This window comes from Esox lucius, chromosome 3 (genome assembly GCF_011004845.1).
Source record: "Esox lucius isolate fEsoLuc1 chromosome 3, fEsoLuc1.pri, whole genome shotgun sequence".
Lineage (NCBI taxonomy): Eukaryota > Metazoa > Chordata > Actinopteri > Esociformes > Esocidae > Esox > Esox lucius.
In genome coordinates this window covers 36,009,255-36,027,468 of record NC_047571.1, presented here as the reverse complement: position 1 = coordinate 36,027,468, position 18,214 = coordinate 36,009,255, and the positions used below count along the sequence as shown (strand labels likewise).

The 18,214-nt window shown below is 41.7% G+C and overlaps 1 protein-coding gene across 4 annotated transcripts in view; it reads right to left on the bottom strand.

Moving 5' to 3' along the window:
• Positions 1-18,214, bottom strand: part of atp6v1h (ATPase H+ transporting V1 subunit H) — a 37,788-nt gene that overhangs the window by 17,345 nt on the left and 2,229 nt on the right. For 2 of the 4 annotated variants that reach the window (XM_034290701.1, XM_020043046.2), the window contains exons 3-10: positions 16,943-17,042; positions 16,285-16,374; positions 14,435-14,548; positions 12,077-12,181; positions 11,455-11,574; positions 9,419-9,475; positions 8,140-8,237; positions 7,637-7,829 (exon numbers count right to left, since the gene is read on the bottom strand). In XM_034290701.1, the coding sequence (XP_034146592.1) occupies positions 7,637-7,829; positions 8,140-8,237; positions 9,419-9,475; positions 11,455-11,574; positions 12,077-12,181; positions 14,435-14,548; positions 16,285-16,374; positions 16,943-17,042 (877 nt within the window). The remainder of the gene's footprint in view (positions 1-7,636; positions 7,830-8,139; positions 8,238-9,418; positions 9,476-11,454; positions 11,575-12,076; positions 12,182-14,434; positions 14,549-16,284; positions 16,375-16,942; positions 17,043-18,214) is intronic. The other 2 variants (XM_034290703.1, XM_034290711.1) reach the window with 2 other exon arrangements.

The following is an 18,214-nucleotide window of genomic DNA, read 5'->3' as shown; positions in this document are numbered from 1 at the left end:
AGAAGAATTGCAGCAGTCACTCCGGTGAGTAGTGTAAAACTCTGTGTTCAATGATGAACAAATATCCAAAAGTACTTGTTGATCATACTGTATGAGCGACAGGGCAGCGTGAACAAAATAGTAAAACAATAGCAAGCTGAAAACTACATGGTAAATGGGAAGCCATTGTCAGTGTGACCGTCCTCTCTGGTGCATCGGATCCTGTCAGGAGGGTATATGTGCAGAGCCCCAGTCGGGGGCCTTAATATGGGGGTTATGCCCATTGATCTGGTGTTTTATTATTAAGTACGTCCATTTATGAAGGAAGAATTTGGGGGTCAAGGTCAGGAAGTACATACAGTACATATGACAACTTTTAGCTATATATTTAGGAATGAGTAACTAAGGTTACTAAGATCACTTATCTACTAAATTCTTTATTTAAATCTGAGATTGAAATAATTACAGAACACAGAAAACTCCAAAACCCTTATAGCTATGTTTAAAGATATCTACAGTTGTGCTCATAAGTTTGCATACCCTGGCAGAAATTTTGACACTTTGACAGTGATTTTGAATATATGACTAATCATTCAAAGAAAAAACTCTTATTTAAGGATAGTGATCATATGAAGCCATTTATTTACACATAGTTGTTTGGCTCCTTTTTAAATCATAATGATAACAGAAATCACCCAAATGGCCCTGATCAAAAGTGTATTTACCCTTGAATGTTTAGCCTTGTTATAGACACACCAGATGACACACAGAGGTGAAAATGGCTTTTTAAAGGTGAATATCCCACACCTGTAACTTTTTAAATTGCAATTAGTGTCTGTGTATGAATACTCAATGACTTTGTTAGCTCTCACATGGATGCATTGAGCAGGCTAGATATTGAGCGTTGGGGAGCAGAAAAGAACAGTCAAAACACTTGCGTAACAAGGTCATGGAACTTTATAAAGATGGAAAAGGATATAAAAAGATATCCAAAGCCTTGCAAATGCCAGTCAATATTGTTCACTCACTTATTAAGAAGTGGAAAATTCAGGGCTCTCTTGATACCAAGCCAAAATCAGGTAGACGAAGAAAGATTTCAGCTAGAGGAATTGTGCGGAATACAAAGAAAAACCCACTACCAACCTCAGGAGAAATACAGGCTGCTCTGGAAAAAGATTGTGTTTTTTTCAAAGAGCACATAACGACGATACTTGAACAAAAATGAGCTGCATGGTCGAGTTGCCAGAAAGAAGCCTTTACTGCAACAATTTCACAGAAAAAGCCCTGTTACAATATGCCCGACAACACCTTGACACGCCTTACAGCTTCTGGCACACTGTAATTTAGAGTGACGAGACCAAAATAGCAGAGAGGGAACAGAATTCCACCCCACCGTGAAGCAAAATACTGGCAGACAATATGCATTCTTCTTCGCTAAAGCTGCGCATGGGACGCTCTTGTACTTTCCAGCACGACAAGGCCAAGTTGACTCTCCAGTGGTTACAGCAGGTGAAGGTTCTGGAGTGGCCATCACAGTCTCCTGAACTTAATATCATCTAACCACTCTGAGATCTCAAAGGTGTGGTTCATGCAAGACGACCAAAGACTTTGCATGACCTGGAGGCATTTTGCCGAGACGAATGGGCAGCTATACCACCTGCAAGAATTTGGGGCCTCATAGACAACTATTACAAAAGACTACATGCAGTCAGTGATGCTAAAGGGGTAATACACAGTATTAAGAACTAAGGGTATGCAGACATTTGAACAAAGGTCAGTTCATATTTTTCTTTGTTGCCATATTTTATGATTGTGCCATTCTGTTATGACCTACAGTTGAATGTGCATCCCACAAGAAATAAAAGACGTGTTTTGCCGGCTTCTTTACAAATGGGACATCTATTACCAATTCTCCAAGTGTACGCAAACTCCTGAGCACAACTAACTACATGACGAGGTAGCCTACATGTTAGTCAGCTCTACTCAGTTACAGTACATTATAACTATCTAAAGTTGCATTGATGACACTGATCCACCTGTCAATATATGCAAGCAGGCAAGATCCATGAACAACCAACAAGAAAAGGAACCAGGCAAGTCTAGATCAGCCAGGCCGCGATTAGAAGTGATGAATGTTGCTGTCCTCGCTGGATTCGAACTGGGATCCCTCATGTGACAGGTGGCGTCTTTAACCACTACGCCACTAAGATACCTGTGCCGAGTGTCGGTAGTGTCTCGACATTAGATCATTTTGCCACGCATTAACATCACACCAAGTTTGAACATTTTGCTAGACACCATGAAGCATTGCATTAAATTGGCTAATATTTCTTATTAAGTATGCTGCCACCACAAATAGCATCTATGAAATGTATGGCTTTTTGGTTTTCCTACTTACAAAGCATGTAGAAGTCTGTCATTTTAATCATAGGTACACTTCAACTGTGAGAGACTGAATCTAAAACAAAAATCCAGAAATTCACATTGTATGATTTTTTTTTATTATTAATTAGCATTTTATTGCATGACATAAGTATTTGACCTCCTACCAACCAGTAAGAATTCCGGCTCTCACAGACCTGTAAGTTTTCCTTTAAGTACCCCTCCTGTTCTCCACTCATTACCTGTATTAACTGCACCTGTTTGAACTTGTTACCTGTATAAAAGACACCTGTCCACACAATCAAACAGACTCCAACCTCTCCACAATGGCCAAGACCAGAGAGCTGTGTAAGGACATCAGGGATAAAACTGTAGACCTGCACAAGGCTGGGATGGGCTACAGGACAATAGGCAAGCAGCTTGGTGAGAAGGCAACAACAGTTGGCGCAATTATTAGAAAATGGAAGAAGTTCAAGATGACGGTCAATCTCTATCGGTCTGGGGCTCCATGCAAGATCTCACCTCGTGGGGCATCAATGATCATGAGGAAGGTGAGGGATCAGCCCAGAACTACAAGGCAGGACCTGGTCAATGTCCTGAAGAGAGCTGGGACCACAGTCTCAAAGAAAACCATTAGTAACACACTACACCGTCATGGATTAAAATCCAGCAGTGCACGCAAGTTCCCCCTGCTCAAGCCAGCACATGTCCAGGCCCGTCTGAAGTTTGCCAATGACCATCTGGATGACCCAGAGGAGGAATGGGAGAAGGTCATGTGGTCTGATGAGACAAAAATAGAGCTTTTTGGTCTAAACTCCACTCGCCGTGTTTGGAGGAAGAAGAAGGATGAGTAAAACCCCAAGAACACCATCTGAAATGTGAAGCGTGGAGGTGGAATCATAATACTTTGGGGATGCTTTTCTGCAAAGGGGACAGGACGACTGCACCGCATTGAGGGGAGGATGGATGGGGCCATGTATCGCGAGATCTTGGCCAATAACCTCCTTCCTTCAGTAAGAGCGTTGAAGATGGGTCGTGTCTAGGTCTTCCAGCATGACAACGACCCGAAAGAAGCTTCTAAGAAGGATCTGGAGATGGTCTGTATGGAGGAGTGGGCCAAAATCCCTGCTGCAGTGTGTACAAACCTGGTCAAGAACTATAGGAAACATATGATCTCTGTAATTGCAAACAAAGGTTTTTGTACCAAATATTAAGTTCTGCTTTTCTGATGAATCAAATACTTATGGCATGCTATAAAATGCAAATTAATTACATAAAAATCATACAATGTGATTATCTGGATTTTTTAAAAATTACAGACTTCTACATGCTTTGTAAGAGGGAAAACCTGCAAAATCGGCAGTGTATCAAATACTTTCTCTCCCCACTGTATTTCAGTTGTATGTTCTCAAACAATTTTAATTCTGAAACAAAATACAATTAAATTGTACAAACCCAATTCCAAAAAAGTTGGGACACTGTACAATTGTGAATAAAAACAGAATGCAATGATGTGGAAGTTTCAAATATCAATATTTTATTCAGAATACAACATAGATGACATATCAAATGTTTAAACTGAGAAAATGTATCACTTAAGGGGGAAAAAAAGTAGATTTTAAATTTCATGGCATCAACGTATCTCACAAAAGACAAGGCCATGTTTACCACTGTGTGGCATCCCCTCATCTTTTTATAACAGACTGCAAACGTCTGGGGACTGAGGACACAAGTTGCTCAAGTTTATGAATAGAAATGTTGTCCCAATCTTGTCTAATACAGGCTTCTAGTTGCTCAACTGTCTTAGGACTTCTTTGTCGCACCTTCCTCTTTATGATGCGCCAAATGTGTTATATGGGTGAAAGATCTGGACTGCAGGCTGGCCATTTCAGTACCCGGATCCTTCTTTTATGCAGCCATGACATTGTAATTGATGCAGTATGTGGTCTGGCTTTGTCATGTTGGAAAATGCAAGGTCTTCCCTGAAAGAGACAACGTCTGGATGGGAGCATATGTTGTTCTAGAACTTGGATAGAACTGTCAGCATTGATGGTGCCTTTCCAGATGTGTAGGCTGCCCATGCCACACGCACTCATGCAACCCCATACCATCAGAGATGCAGGCTTCTGAACTGAGCGCTGATAACAACTTGGGTTGTCCTTGTCCTCTTTTGTCCGTATGACATGGCGTCCCAGTTTTCCAAAATGAACTTCAAATTTTGTATTGTCTGACAACAGAACACTTTTCCACTTTGCCACAGTCCATTTTAAATGACCCTTGGCCCAGAGAAAACACCTGCGCTTCTGGATCTTGTTTAGATACGGCTTATTTTGTGACCTATAGAGTTTTAGGCAGCAACGGCGAATGGCACAGTGGATTGTGTTCACCGAAAATGTTTTCTGGAAGTATTCCTGAGCCCATGTTGTGATTTCCATTACAGTATCATTCCTGTATGTGATGCAGTGCCGTCTGAGGGCCCAAAGATCACGGGCATCCAGTATGGTTTTCCGGCCTTGACCCTTACGCACAGAGATTGTTCCAGATTCTCGGAATCTTTGGATGATATTATGCACTGTAGATGATGATAACTTCAAACTCTTTGCAATTTTTCTCTGAGAAACTCCTTTCTGATATTCCTCCACTATTTTACGCTTCAGCATTGGGGCAATTGGTGATCCTCTGCCCATCTTGACTTCTGAGAGAAACTGCCACACTGAGAGGCTCTTTTTATACCCAATCATGTTGCCAATTGACATAATAAGTTGTCAATTGGTCCTCCAGCTGTTCCTTATCTGTACATTTAACTTTTCCGGCCTCTTATTGGTACCTTTCCCAACTTTTTTGGAATGTGTAGCTCTCATGAAATCCAAAATGATTACAAAATGTCTCACTTTCAACATTCGATATGTTATCTATATTCTATTGTGAATTAAATATAAGTTTATGAGATTTGTAAATTATTCCATTCCTTTTTACTCACAATTTGTACAGTGTCCCAACTTTTTTGGAATCGGGTTTGTATTTCAGTCTCTGCAAATGGTCTTGGAAAAAAGTACTTCAATAATTGGTACAAGCATAATCAGACAAGAGCCCTTTTTTAACATAAAGCAAATATAATTTTGTTTTCTATATCTGTGCTAAGTGTTTCTTGACAAAAGATATGGAATGAAATCACACAGACCCTGAAATAAACTTTGAATGTTACTTGCCTCTTCTTCCTCCATTAGTAAACTCCTCAACATAATGACGTAATACCCATACATAACACCTAGCGTCGAACCGTGTGTCAAACCAGGATGACCCCAAACTGATCAATGGGGAACACCAGTGGGTGTAACTTTACATTCAGGAATCCCCCATATTAAGAATGTGCTCTGCAAATACACCTTATTGGTTGATGAGGGACGGTCTGTGTGTGTGTCTAAGGGGGGGATGAATACAGGCCGGTCCTATAAGTGAATGATGCAGGAGGTGTGTGTGAATACAGGCCGGTCCTATAAGTGAATGATGCAGGAGGTGTGTGTGAATACAGGCCGGTCCTATAAGTGAATGATGCAGGAGGTGTGTGTGAATACAGGCCGGTCCTATAAGTGAATGATGCAGGAGGTGTGTGTGAATACAGGCCGGTCCTATAAGTGAATGATGCGGGAGGTGTGTGTGAATACAGGCCGGTCCTATAAGTGAATGATGCGGGAGGTGTGTGTGAATACAGGCCGGTCCTATAAGTGAATGATGCGGGAGGTGTGTGTGAATACAGGCCGGTCCTATAAGTGAATGATGCGGGAGGTGTGTGTGAATACAGGCCGGTCCTATAAGTGAATGATGCGGGAGGTGTGTGTGAATACAGGCCGGTCCTATAAGTGAATGATGCGGGAGGTGTGTGTGAATACAGGCCGGTCCTATAAGTGAATGATGCGGGAGGTGTGTGTGAATACAGGCCGGTCCTATAAGTGAATGATGCGAGAGGTGTGTTTGTGTGTGTGTGTGTGTGTGTGTGTGTGTGTGTGTAGTCAGTTGACAGAGAAATTCATAACCAGACACAAGTGTGTTTTCTTGTGCACTGGAGACCTTGAATGGTGAATTCATTAGCGCCAGTAACAATGACTACAGAGAGACAGACTACAGGAGCAGCTCCACTCTGTCAGCATCTCTCAGGGACTCATGAAATATGCACTATAACTGATTAGAGCTGCCTCATAAAGGGCCCCTATCCTCTTTGGGTTCTGGTCCAAATTAGAGCCCTGTATAATGAATAGGGTCCCCCATTAGTCCAGAAGCTCTTAGCAGCATGGAGCAACATGAAAGGGCATGAAAAGTAACTAATGTCAGTGGCTTTTATAGATTTGTATTTAATATAATAATACATGGCTGCATGAGCCCATACAGACACTCTGTTCCGACAGATTTGACCTGAAATAACATGCCTGAGGAACTACTGGACCTTCGAAAAAAAACTCTGACCACTTAATAAAGACACACGTAAATAGAATTAATTTACACTTGATTAAACAATGTTTTGCCATCAATGTATAAACAACACCCCATATTACAAAGCTCAAATACGTTTCCAGAAACGTGGCAATTTATTGAAAATAGAAAAATGAAAATTCTGCTATCGTAAAGTGCTATCGTGAAGTATTCAGACACCTTCACTTTCTCCACACATTTTGTTGTGTTCTTAATTTAATTTATTTACAGTTTAATTTGTAAATCAAAACTTTTTTTTTTACCATCACCTAAATGTATAAATATTAATTTATTGAAAATAAATTTAAACAATTATTCAGACCCTTAGCCATGAAACTGCAAAATGTGCTCAGATGCAACCTGTGCCCTCTGATTACCCAAGTTGTACACTTTATTTGCACAAATTGACTGTTCTAAAACAATTACAATTGTATTAAACAAAATGGCTATTGTATCCATATCGCCCAGCTCTACCTGAAGGGGAACCTAACGGTAGGTTATCCTAAAGGGGAACCTAACGGTAGGTTATCCTAAAGGGGAACCTAACGGTAGGTTATCCTAAAGGGGAACCTAACGGTAGGTTATCCTAAAGGGGAACCTAACGGTAGGTTATCCTAAAGGGGAACCTAACGGTAGGTTATCCTAAAGGGGAACCTAACGGTAGGTTATCCTAAAGGGGAACCTAACGGTAGGTTATCCTAAAGGGGAACCTAACGGTAGGTTATCCTAAAGGGGAACCTAACGGTAGGTTATCCTAAAGGGGAACCTAACGGTAGGTTATCCTAAAGGGGAACCTAACAGTACGTACCCTGAAGGCAGCCAGTATGATGCGTGTGACCTTCTCTTTAACAGACTCCTGTAGGATGTCGGACAGAGCTGGAACCACATTGTAGCGACGCAGCTGCTCGCATAGCTGAGGGCTGAAGGCCAAGAGCCACACACAGAAGACCATCTGGTACTGAAGCTGGAAACCACACTTATTGCTGAGCACCGCCGTGATGCTGCAGGGCCAGAGAGAGAACAAGGTCAGAGGTTAGGAGATATGGGGATTGGGTTATGAACACAAAACCATCTGATTCTGAAGCTGATATCCACACCTGTTGCAGTTCAGTTCTTTAAGCTGGTGGGTGGGGGCTAAGCTGGTGGGTGGGGTGGTGTTGTAGTGTTGATGTGAAAGACTAGTTAGTTGGAGAATGTGGTGTCATACAACAGCTGACTAAAGATGGAGTGCCGAGATCAACATGAGACATGTAGTTGAGACCAGTTGAAAAACTGTGAATCTGAAGTCTGTAGATCTGTAGATTTTCTCACCAGTTGACTCCATCTGCCTCCACCCAGGCAAACCGATACTCATTCACCCTCAGCATCAGCTGTAGACAGCCGGCTACACACTGCACGTACTGGGAACTCTGGGAGAAGAATGCACCAGAAGGGGACACAACACGCACACAAACCATGTAGACACAGACACACACACACACACACACACACACAGTAATTCTGGTTTAGGTAAACAGGCAGGGATTAGAGGAGTGTCTGGCTCATTCATCATAAAGCAGTTGTTGTCAACAAACCTCAATCAAATCAATCGTTCATAATGCAACCCTTTGAGCAGAAACATTAGTCATACAGTGCTTGACCAGGACCATCATGCACCTCACCACACCATGCCAGACCACAGACACAGAGATAGTGCAGCACATTAACAATACAGAACAGACAGACATGTCCTCTTACAGACCTGGACAGAGATGAAGAAAGAGATTAGAATTGAGATTAAAGCTGAGACGAGAGAATAGCTCAAATTAATCTGATCAAGGAAAAAGAGGAAATATTTAATACAGCAGAAAGAAGGACTAGACTGGGTGACTAAGAGGAGGAGAGGGCAGACATTCTGAGTACAGCAGCAGAATCATCATGACTACAACAGAAGTTATTCAACTGATCTCTCAGACAGAGAATAACCAAATGCTGGCTGCTTTTTAATTAGAGAACAATGTGACCTAGGCCACAAACATTGTGGACATTAAACAGTCACAATAGAGTCTGTACTCAACCATACATTAAACTATCACAGTTGGGTTGTACTCAACCAGACTTTATGGCATTATGTTGTAAGGGTTTAGATTTGCAAAATATGCCAATCACCCTGCTACCTAGTTTAATTTTAGATGGCCTCTGAAAAGATGGTCCAGATCTACTGCTGCCTGACTAACTGCCTGCTGTCTCAGTAAAGTTGGTCTCCTCTTCTCCTTACCTACAGAAGTGCGACATACTTATTAGAAGAGAAACAATCTTAAGCACTGATCAGATATGAATAAAAAAGAGAAGAAGCTGGGGTGTAGAATTGGATGGCAGAAGAAACCAATAAAAGAAGATGAATTAATTATTAGGACAGACAGAGAGACAAAGACAGATGGACAGATAGAGAGACAGACATAGATGTAAAAGTCCAGTGACTGTCAGCCAACAGAAAGCCAGGGTGCAACAAACCAAACCGCCATATCACAGGGCCAGTCAGGCCAGCTGGGCGGCCATGTTGGTTAGAGAGCTTTAGAATGCATCATCACCACACCTCAGCCATACTCACTTCACTGGGAGACATAGTGCCTTGTCCTGCTGTGTCTGCACCTGTACCATGAAGCTTCTAATGGGAAATAAAACACAAAGCCTGTACCATGAAGCTTCTACTGGGAAATAAAACACAAAGCCTGTACCATGAAGCTTCTATTGGGAAATAATACACAGCCTGTACCATGAAGCTTCTACTGGGAAACAAAGTGTGTGTGTGTGTGTGTGTGAGAGAGATCCAGCGAAGCTGTTGAGGAGAAACAAAATAATTGAACTAAATCTTGCTGCTTCAAAAAGAAGCAACTTCATTTTTCCTGGGATCCATGAACATGACTCAAAACTGATGCCCACTTCCTGCTGATGTTAGTTCATCAGACAGAAAAACATACTGCAGGGTTACACACAAAATACTTTTGTCAAACATTCAGTTCCACATTTACAGTGGGGAGAACAAGTATTTGATATACTGCCGATTTTGCAGGTTTTACTACATACAAAGCATGTAGAGGTCTGTAATTTTTATCATAGGTACACTTCAACTGTGAGTGACAGAATCTAAAACAAAAATCCAGATTTTTAAGTAATTCATTTGCATTTTATTGCATGACATAAGTATTTGATCACCTAAGAATTATGGCTCTCTCAGGCCTGTTAGTTTTTCTTTAAGAAGCCCTCCCGTTCTCCACCCATTACCTGTATTAACTGCACCTGTTTGAACTTGTTACCTGTATAAAAGACACCTGTCCACACACTCAAACAGAGTCCAACCTCTCCACAATGGCCAAGACCAGAGAGCTGTGTAAGGACATCAGGGATAAAATTGTAGACCTGCACAAGGCTGGGATGGGCTACATGACAATAGGCAAGCAGCTTGGTGAGAAGGCAACAACTGTTGGCGCAATTATTAGAAAATGGAAGAAGTTCAAAATGACGGTCAAGCTCCCTCGGTCTGGGGCTCCATGCAAGATCTCACCTCGTGGGGCATCAATGATCATGAGGAAGGTGAGGGATCAGCCCAGAACTACACGGCAGGACCTGGTCAATGACCTGAGGAGAGCTGGGACCACAATCTCAAAGAAAACCATTAGTAACACACTACGCCATCATGGATTAAAATCCTGCAGCGCACGCAAGGTCCCCCTGCTCAAGCCAGCACATGTCCAGGCCCGTCTGAAGTTTGCCAATGACCATCTGGATGATCCAGAAGAGGAATGGGAGAAGGTCATGTGGTCTGATGAGACAAAAATAGAGCTTTTTGGTCTAAACTCCACTCGCCGTGTTTGGAGGAAGAAGGAGGAGGAGTACAACCCCAAGAACACCATCCCAACCGTGAAGCATAGAGGTGGAAACATCATTCTTTGGGGATGCTTTTCTGCAAAGGGGACAGGACGACTGCACCGTATTGAGGGGAGGATGGATGGGGCCATGTATCGTGAGATCTTGGCCAACAACCTCCATCCCTCAGTAAGAGCATTGAAGATGGGTCGTGGCTGGGTCTTCCAGCATGACAACGACCCGAAACACACAGCCAGGGCAACTAAGGAGTAGCTCCGTAAGAAGCATCTCAAGGTCCTGGAGTGGGGCATAGCCAGTCTCCAGACCTGAACCCAATAGAAAATCTTTGGAGGGAGCTGAAAGTCCGTATTGCCCAGCGACAACCCAGAAACCTGAAGGATCTGGAGAAGGTCTGTATGGAGGAGTGGGCCAAAATCCCTGCTGTAGTGTGTGCAAACCTGGTCAAGAACTACAGGAAACGTATGATCTCTGTAATGGCAAACAAAGGTTTCTGTACCAAATATTAAGTTCTGCTTTTCTGATGTATCAAATACTTGTGTCATGCAATAAAATGCAAATTAATTACTTAAAAAACATACAATGTGATTTTCTGGATTTTCGTCACTCAGTTGAAGAGTACCTATGATAAAAATTACAGACTTCTATATGCTTTGTAAGTGGGAAAAACTGCAAAATCGGCAGTGTATCAAATACTCCCCACTGTAGTTAAAATGTAAGCAACATAGAAAATTCAAAAGGGAACAAAAGTCAAATGATCACCTTATTCACATTGCTAAGTGCCTCCCCTTTCAAATAGCCATTCTGCTCCCTATTTACATGGCCAAGCTCCAACAAGAAACCTGGTTTCTCAAACAGTCTCAAAGATACGGCCACCAATTCCTATCAGGATCAGATGTACAGAAGGACATTTAGGGAGGTTGCACTGCATGGTCTGTTTCAATGGGCTAGAAACAGTTGTCCGTCTTATTCGATCTTCTAAACCATTGATCCCAAACCTTTTTTGGATATTATACCACCCACTGAATTCTGACCTGCACCAAGTAGCCCTTTAGTACCCCGTCAGGTGCCTTTAACCAGTAAGCCTATGCTCCCTTGAGTCTTCTCAAGTACCCATGTGGATAGGTCACTGCTGTAGATGGCTAGTTACTTGGCTAAGTTCCCCTGGAACTAGAGAAGGTACTTCTGGTTGAGAACCACCTAAACCGATAATTTGTTTGAAAGGCACTTTGAAAGGAGATGGAAATGGAAGTCAGATGGAATATCATGTACCTTTTGTTACACTTTGAGTAAACTCAGCAGACATGCATTAAACCACCTTACCCGACTGTTTTCAGCTTTAGGGAATAACCTTCCACAAACAGAGTACAGCAGGAATTAATACCTGGGAGCTGAGCTGGGTCTTGATCCAGTTGAAGTAGTAATTGAGATCACTTCCTTCCATCAGGTCACGACCCCAGGCGGCAAGCTTGGCGATGATCCTGGCTGCCTGTTAGAGGTCAGAACAGGTCAGAACATTTGTCCCAGGATGAGGCATTATCAACATGAATATCCTGGTCACATGGTGTCCCAACAAGTCCCTCAGAAATCTTAGTGTGAAGCTGAGGTCAAAGAAAGCCCTCACATGTCAACATCAACCCACAAAAAATTAAATAAAAAAGGTCAAAACCAAAAACCCGGATCGCAATATTGCAAAAATTCAGATTTGAAGATTCCCATAATCAGAAGCTAATAAGCAGGAAAATGAAAATCCTGCAACCGGACAGGACTTTACGGACAGTTACCCAAATGCAACAAACACTACTCAGTGCTGAGTATATGCATGTTACGGCTTAACTGTCATTTCCCAATTCCCCAGTCATGTTAATCTAGCAGTCATTTCAAGGAGTACTCTCTGTGCAAATTTACGATGGGAACAGAGAGATCAAAAGATGTCCTTCATTTCTAACACCAAAATGTTGGAAATGCAATCTACATGGAAATTCTGGTCATTCTCACCAGGCCACCACGTCCTCTCACCCTTACCGTCTTTCTCTTGGTCATGGCTAGAAGGCATACAGCCAATGTTATGTTATACCCTCACTCTGTCCAACCGGCTTAGTGTAAACCTAGTGTAAACCTAGTGTAAACCTAGTGTATGGAGCGCCATTTGCATATCAAACATTTACATTTAATGTGTTAAATTAGAAATTGATTACTGTAGATCAGTGGTTCCCAACCCTTTTCAGTTCCTGTACCACTGACAGAATTTAGCTATGCCTGGAGCATCCCTGAAGTACCTCATGTTAATTTCACTAATAAGCCTATGGTGTCATGAGTGTTTTCAAGTACCCCCTGTAGAGAGGCCAAGTACCCCCAAGGAGCATAGTACCCCTGGTTGGGAACCACGGCTGTAGATGCTAATAGCAATACAGTACCTATAATGAAAAAAACGACCGTCAATAACTTATTTTCATAATGATTTGGTTTCAGGTAACGATATTCACTTGTTCAATGAAAACCAACGTGGTCTCAGTGCAATACAAAATTGGCATGGTTAATGTATTTTCTCAGTTCTATCAAGTGCACAAGCTGGGAGAGAGCAAAATGTTTCGTTGCCCACACAATAACCGGATCTTCCTCGGTGAAAGAGCAGCGTTTCAAGACACAGGGCAACAACACTTTATGATGTTAGACAGTTACAGTTAATCCATCGCTGTTGGACTTTAGGCTACTATATGTAGCTACAGAAGCTTGTAGCCAGCAACGTTTTAGTTCATCCTCTAATTCTAATTTGTTTTGTCCCTGGCTGGATTCAAAACCCGGTCTCCTGTGTGGCAGAATGCATCTCTAACCACTATGCTATTTAACAGCGTGTAGTCACACAGTCAGTCAATCAGTCAGTCGGAGACATTCACTCTTCTTGACCGGCTCTGCTTACACGGTCCAGCAAAAAGACTTGATTTATACCGTCGGAAAAACTATTTGGAATATCTGAGTATCTGGATGTGAGTGTGAGAGACATCCCAATAAGCAAACATGTATGACCTTGTGTTGACCAACAACATGCTAGTGTGAATAAATAGATCCTTCAAGTTCTACTCAGATGTAAGTCAAAAGCCATGCAGATGCAGTCAGTGGCTTCAAACTGGGCAGACAAATATCTTGTAAGGCAGCTATATAAATTCTTGGGCCAATGGGAATCAACAAGAATCAGGATAGGCAGGATTTCCACCTGCACTCTGAAGTCCACCGGAGCAGATGTGTAAAGGAGGGTCTGCTGCACATCCACGTACCCTCTGTTCTCCGCTGCACATCCACTTACCCTCTGTTCTCTGCTGCACATCCACTTACCCTCTGTTCTCTGCTGCACATCCACTTACCCTCTGTTCTCACAGCAGGAAGGTAGTATTGACGGAAAGCATTGTTAAAGGACACAGCGCAAACCAAGACACAGCTGCAAAACCAGTGAGGATCAAACCAAGATCAAACCAAATATTGCTGGACCTGTTTCTCATTGCCAGCATTTAACCAATCAGAATGCCCCTGCAGTGATTGGAACATCCTGGAGGATGGTAACACCTCCTAACCAATCAGAATGCCCCTGCAGTGATTGGAACATCCTGGAGGATGGTAACACCTCCTAACCAATCAGAATGCCCCTGCAGTGTTTGGAACATCCTGTCGTTGCATGCCTCTACCCATTACCATTTCTTCGCTTTGATTGTAGCTGTGGGCTGGTGTGTAGAATAGTGATACTAACCATGTGTACGGTGAACAGGTCCTGGCGATTGAGCATGGGAAGAAAGTAGGACCAGGCAGTGTTCTTGGTCTTCTTTGCGTAGTCAAAGAATATGTTTACTCTCTGGTGGTTCTCCTGCAGAAACAGAACATTGTCATTTTGTGTGACTAACTTACATTAGTGGCTGCAGTACATTACGCATTCTATATGTACAGTCATGTGAAAAAGTAAACCCCTTGGGAAAGTTGTCTTTTATTCTCTCTTTTTTTTTTTTTTTTTTACATATTTTAACAAAAGGATACATGATCTTGAACACTTACTGAGAGATATAGGTGACCTAGCTTAATTAACAAATGACAGAAAGATTATACATTGAAATTATTTATTAATAAAAAATCATGGAAATACATACACAACAGCTGGAGTTGCCCCATTCGGCAGAAATAACAATCTAGCAATTTCCCTGTAACTGACTATCACTATTTAACATTGACTAGAGGGATTTTTTGCACACTCTTCTTCGTAGTAGTACTTCAGGATTAAGGGCTTTCTTGCATGCACAGCCTCCTTCAAGTCCCCCAACAGCATTTTTATTTAGTGTGGTCACGATACTAAACTTTTGACTACAATACTGATACCAATTAAAGTATTGTGGTACTCAATAATAAAACAATACTTATTTAATCATTAATCATCTCCCTCAGCATAGCAGAGGGCATTATTGGTGTACTTGAGTCAACTGTAGTTGCAAAAAATAAAATAATCATATTTAATCATTTTATTCCTGCATTACTATTTACAACAGAATGTTCATCATAAAACACACCTGTAGCTCTTTAAACTCTTTATAGAGGTTTGAGTGATGCTCAGTTAAATGTTTAGTGAGGTTGCTCGTGTTGCCTCCTTTTGCTAAACACGCTTGAATGCACTGCTTGCATATTCGATGCGCTCATGTTTTCAGGGTTGGCTTTTTCATTGGCTTGGCCATATTCCACTCCGGGCACCTTAGTGTCAACAAGTTTCAGTCGACTTGCAGCAGCGAGTTCTCCTGTGGTCATTGTTAATCGACGCTTCCCATCTGCTTTTGCCTCTTGGCTCAAACACACAGAGGCTGAATCTCAAATTGCATACTATATAGTATATCAGACTTGTATGCAAGAAGACTGGTATGTCCCAAACCATATTATGCTGAAAATAGTATGCCAAAAGGTTTCCAGATGGTCTACTATTTCTGGTGGATTTTTTAAGTATGCATCTATGCATGCTTTATGGGGTAATATTGACCACAACCCCTGGCGCAGTAAAAGAGGAGGGGTTTCCATGATTCTCTAGTCTTTTCACTTTACGAAAAAGTCAGCTAAATTTACCAGTTATTTTATCAATGTCATTCATACATTAAAAGAAAAATTTATATTGTTGTGCGATGAAATGAAATAGCTTTGGCAGGGTGAAGTTTGTCTTCAATCTCATTAGCATGAGTTCAATTCTTATAACTATTGTCATTACCAACAAACGCTTTTGTATGAAGTATTAAATAAATTTCAGTAAGCGTGTGCAATACTTTTTCCTGTGTCATTTCACATTACACATAATTTACTTTCTGAACGTATTTGTATTTTAGTTTTGCGATTACTTGGGTTGTTACCAACATCTGGTGACAATTTCATGTCAATAGCACCTTTGGAAATATGTTTACTGAGAACAATGGTGACGTGTCCAATACTTATATTACCTGCTGCATGTGCTTAGCTATTACTTTACTTAGGGATGTGTACATTCTATTTCCACCATTTAGAAATAACAGCTGTTTTTATACACAGTCCCCGAATTTTAGGGCAACTTCATTGAACCCAGCGAGGTGTGTGTGTTACCTGCAGGGTATCATCTATGAGGGTCAGGATGTACTGGACTGTCTGCTCCTTGGAGATGTGAGCCATCAGGTTCAGGAACGTCTTGGAACACTGAAGACCAAGAACACATCAAAACACATCACTGACCTCTGTATCCTAACCCCAACTCTACAACACCCCACATCACTGACCTCTGTATCCTAACCCCAACTCTACAACACCCCAAAGACTCTCTCAATACACCTCTACAACAGGCCAAAGACTCTCTCAATACACCTCTACAACAGGCCAAAGACTCTCTCAATACACCTCTACAACAGGCCAAAGACTCTCTCAATACACCTCTACAACAGGCCAAAGACTCTCTCAATACACCTCTACAACAGGCCAAAGACTCTCTCAATACACCTCTACAACAGGCCAAAGACTCTCTCAATACACCTCTACAACAGGCCAAAGACTCTCTCAATACACCTCTACAACAGGCCAAAGACTCTCTCAATAGACTGCCACAAGGAATTCAGTGCCTTTATGGTCACACAAAAAAACATCCTCCTTCATCTTTCACTAAGAGTAGCTCCACCCGACTAAGAGTAGCTCCACCCGACTAAGAGTAGCTCCACCCGACTAAGAGTAGCTCCACCCGACTAAGAGTAGCTTGTCAGTAGCTTTGTTGTACCTGATGCCCTTCATTGGTCAGGATGGTCTGTTTGTCCTCAGAGTTTGCCACCTCAAACTTCTTGATGAACTCACAGTCCTCAGCAGAGATCATCTGTCCCCTTGAAGAAAGTAGAACTGAATTAGGCATGTTCATATTGATTACAACATGTTCACAAAACTCAATGAAATGTGTATGATGGACTATTAAAATGAATGTTTGACAATGAAAGATAATTGAAGACCACAACATATTCCTGGGCCAACAGGGAACATCCTGGGTTGCCCTAATCTTCAGCTGCACTACAAACAGCATTTCAGTCCTTAACTCCTTCAGCTGCAGTCGTTTAGGTGAAGTCCAATTGAGATGTGTTGTCCAAAACATCAGAATACCAAAACCAAAGACACATTTGTAAACGTTGCTGTACCCACGTGTTCAGCGAATCGACAACATCCACACGTCACCATGTGATACCATGTTTTTTCATTGAAACCCCATTAAGAATAAATATAATTAATCAGATAAGCACAACAGTTAACTTAGATTGTCAAAAACGTACAGTATAAGTGAAAAGTTTGGACACACCTAGTTATTCAAGAGTGTTTCTTGAGTTTTACTATTTTCCACATAGTAGAGTAATAGTGAATGCAACAAAACTATGAAACACGGAATCAAGCAGTAACCAAAAAAGGGTCAACCACTGCCATCTGATACACTTGTTGGCATTATATTTTATGCGGGGCAATAAGTAATTTCTTCGTCCTTGGCTTCTTTTAATCCAAAATGGCTGTTAACTGTCAGGTTGCGTCTTACACTTTTTAAGCTACAAGATGTTGTAGGTTTTATAATTTTTTACCATGATAAAAACCTATATTGTATTATTGCCAAGCCCTAGACTTAACAACAAATCTGTCAGGACATGGTGTAGGGACATCTCAACAACTCAGGTTGGTAGGGAAGGTTTATTCAGCTTCCTGGTCCTTTCAGAAGTCGTAACAGTTAGTTCCTAATTACAATGGGAGCGTCTTACACAACACTGGTATTACCCCTGTAAATACCACTCATTTACTAGAAGAACAGCTTTTGTGCCTGTTCAGTGTTGGCTATCATTGTTTTAAGACATGGATACGGAGAATCGTTGGTGCACTGGAGAAACAGTTGAAGGCCTGTTTGTGAGACAGGAGGGAGAATCTGAGGTAGTTCTACAAATCTACAGACAAGAGGAAGTTAGTTTACATTCACAGGACGTTGAGTCACCAGCCAGTTAACGAAAATAACCCACCAGCTACCAAT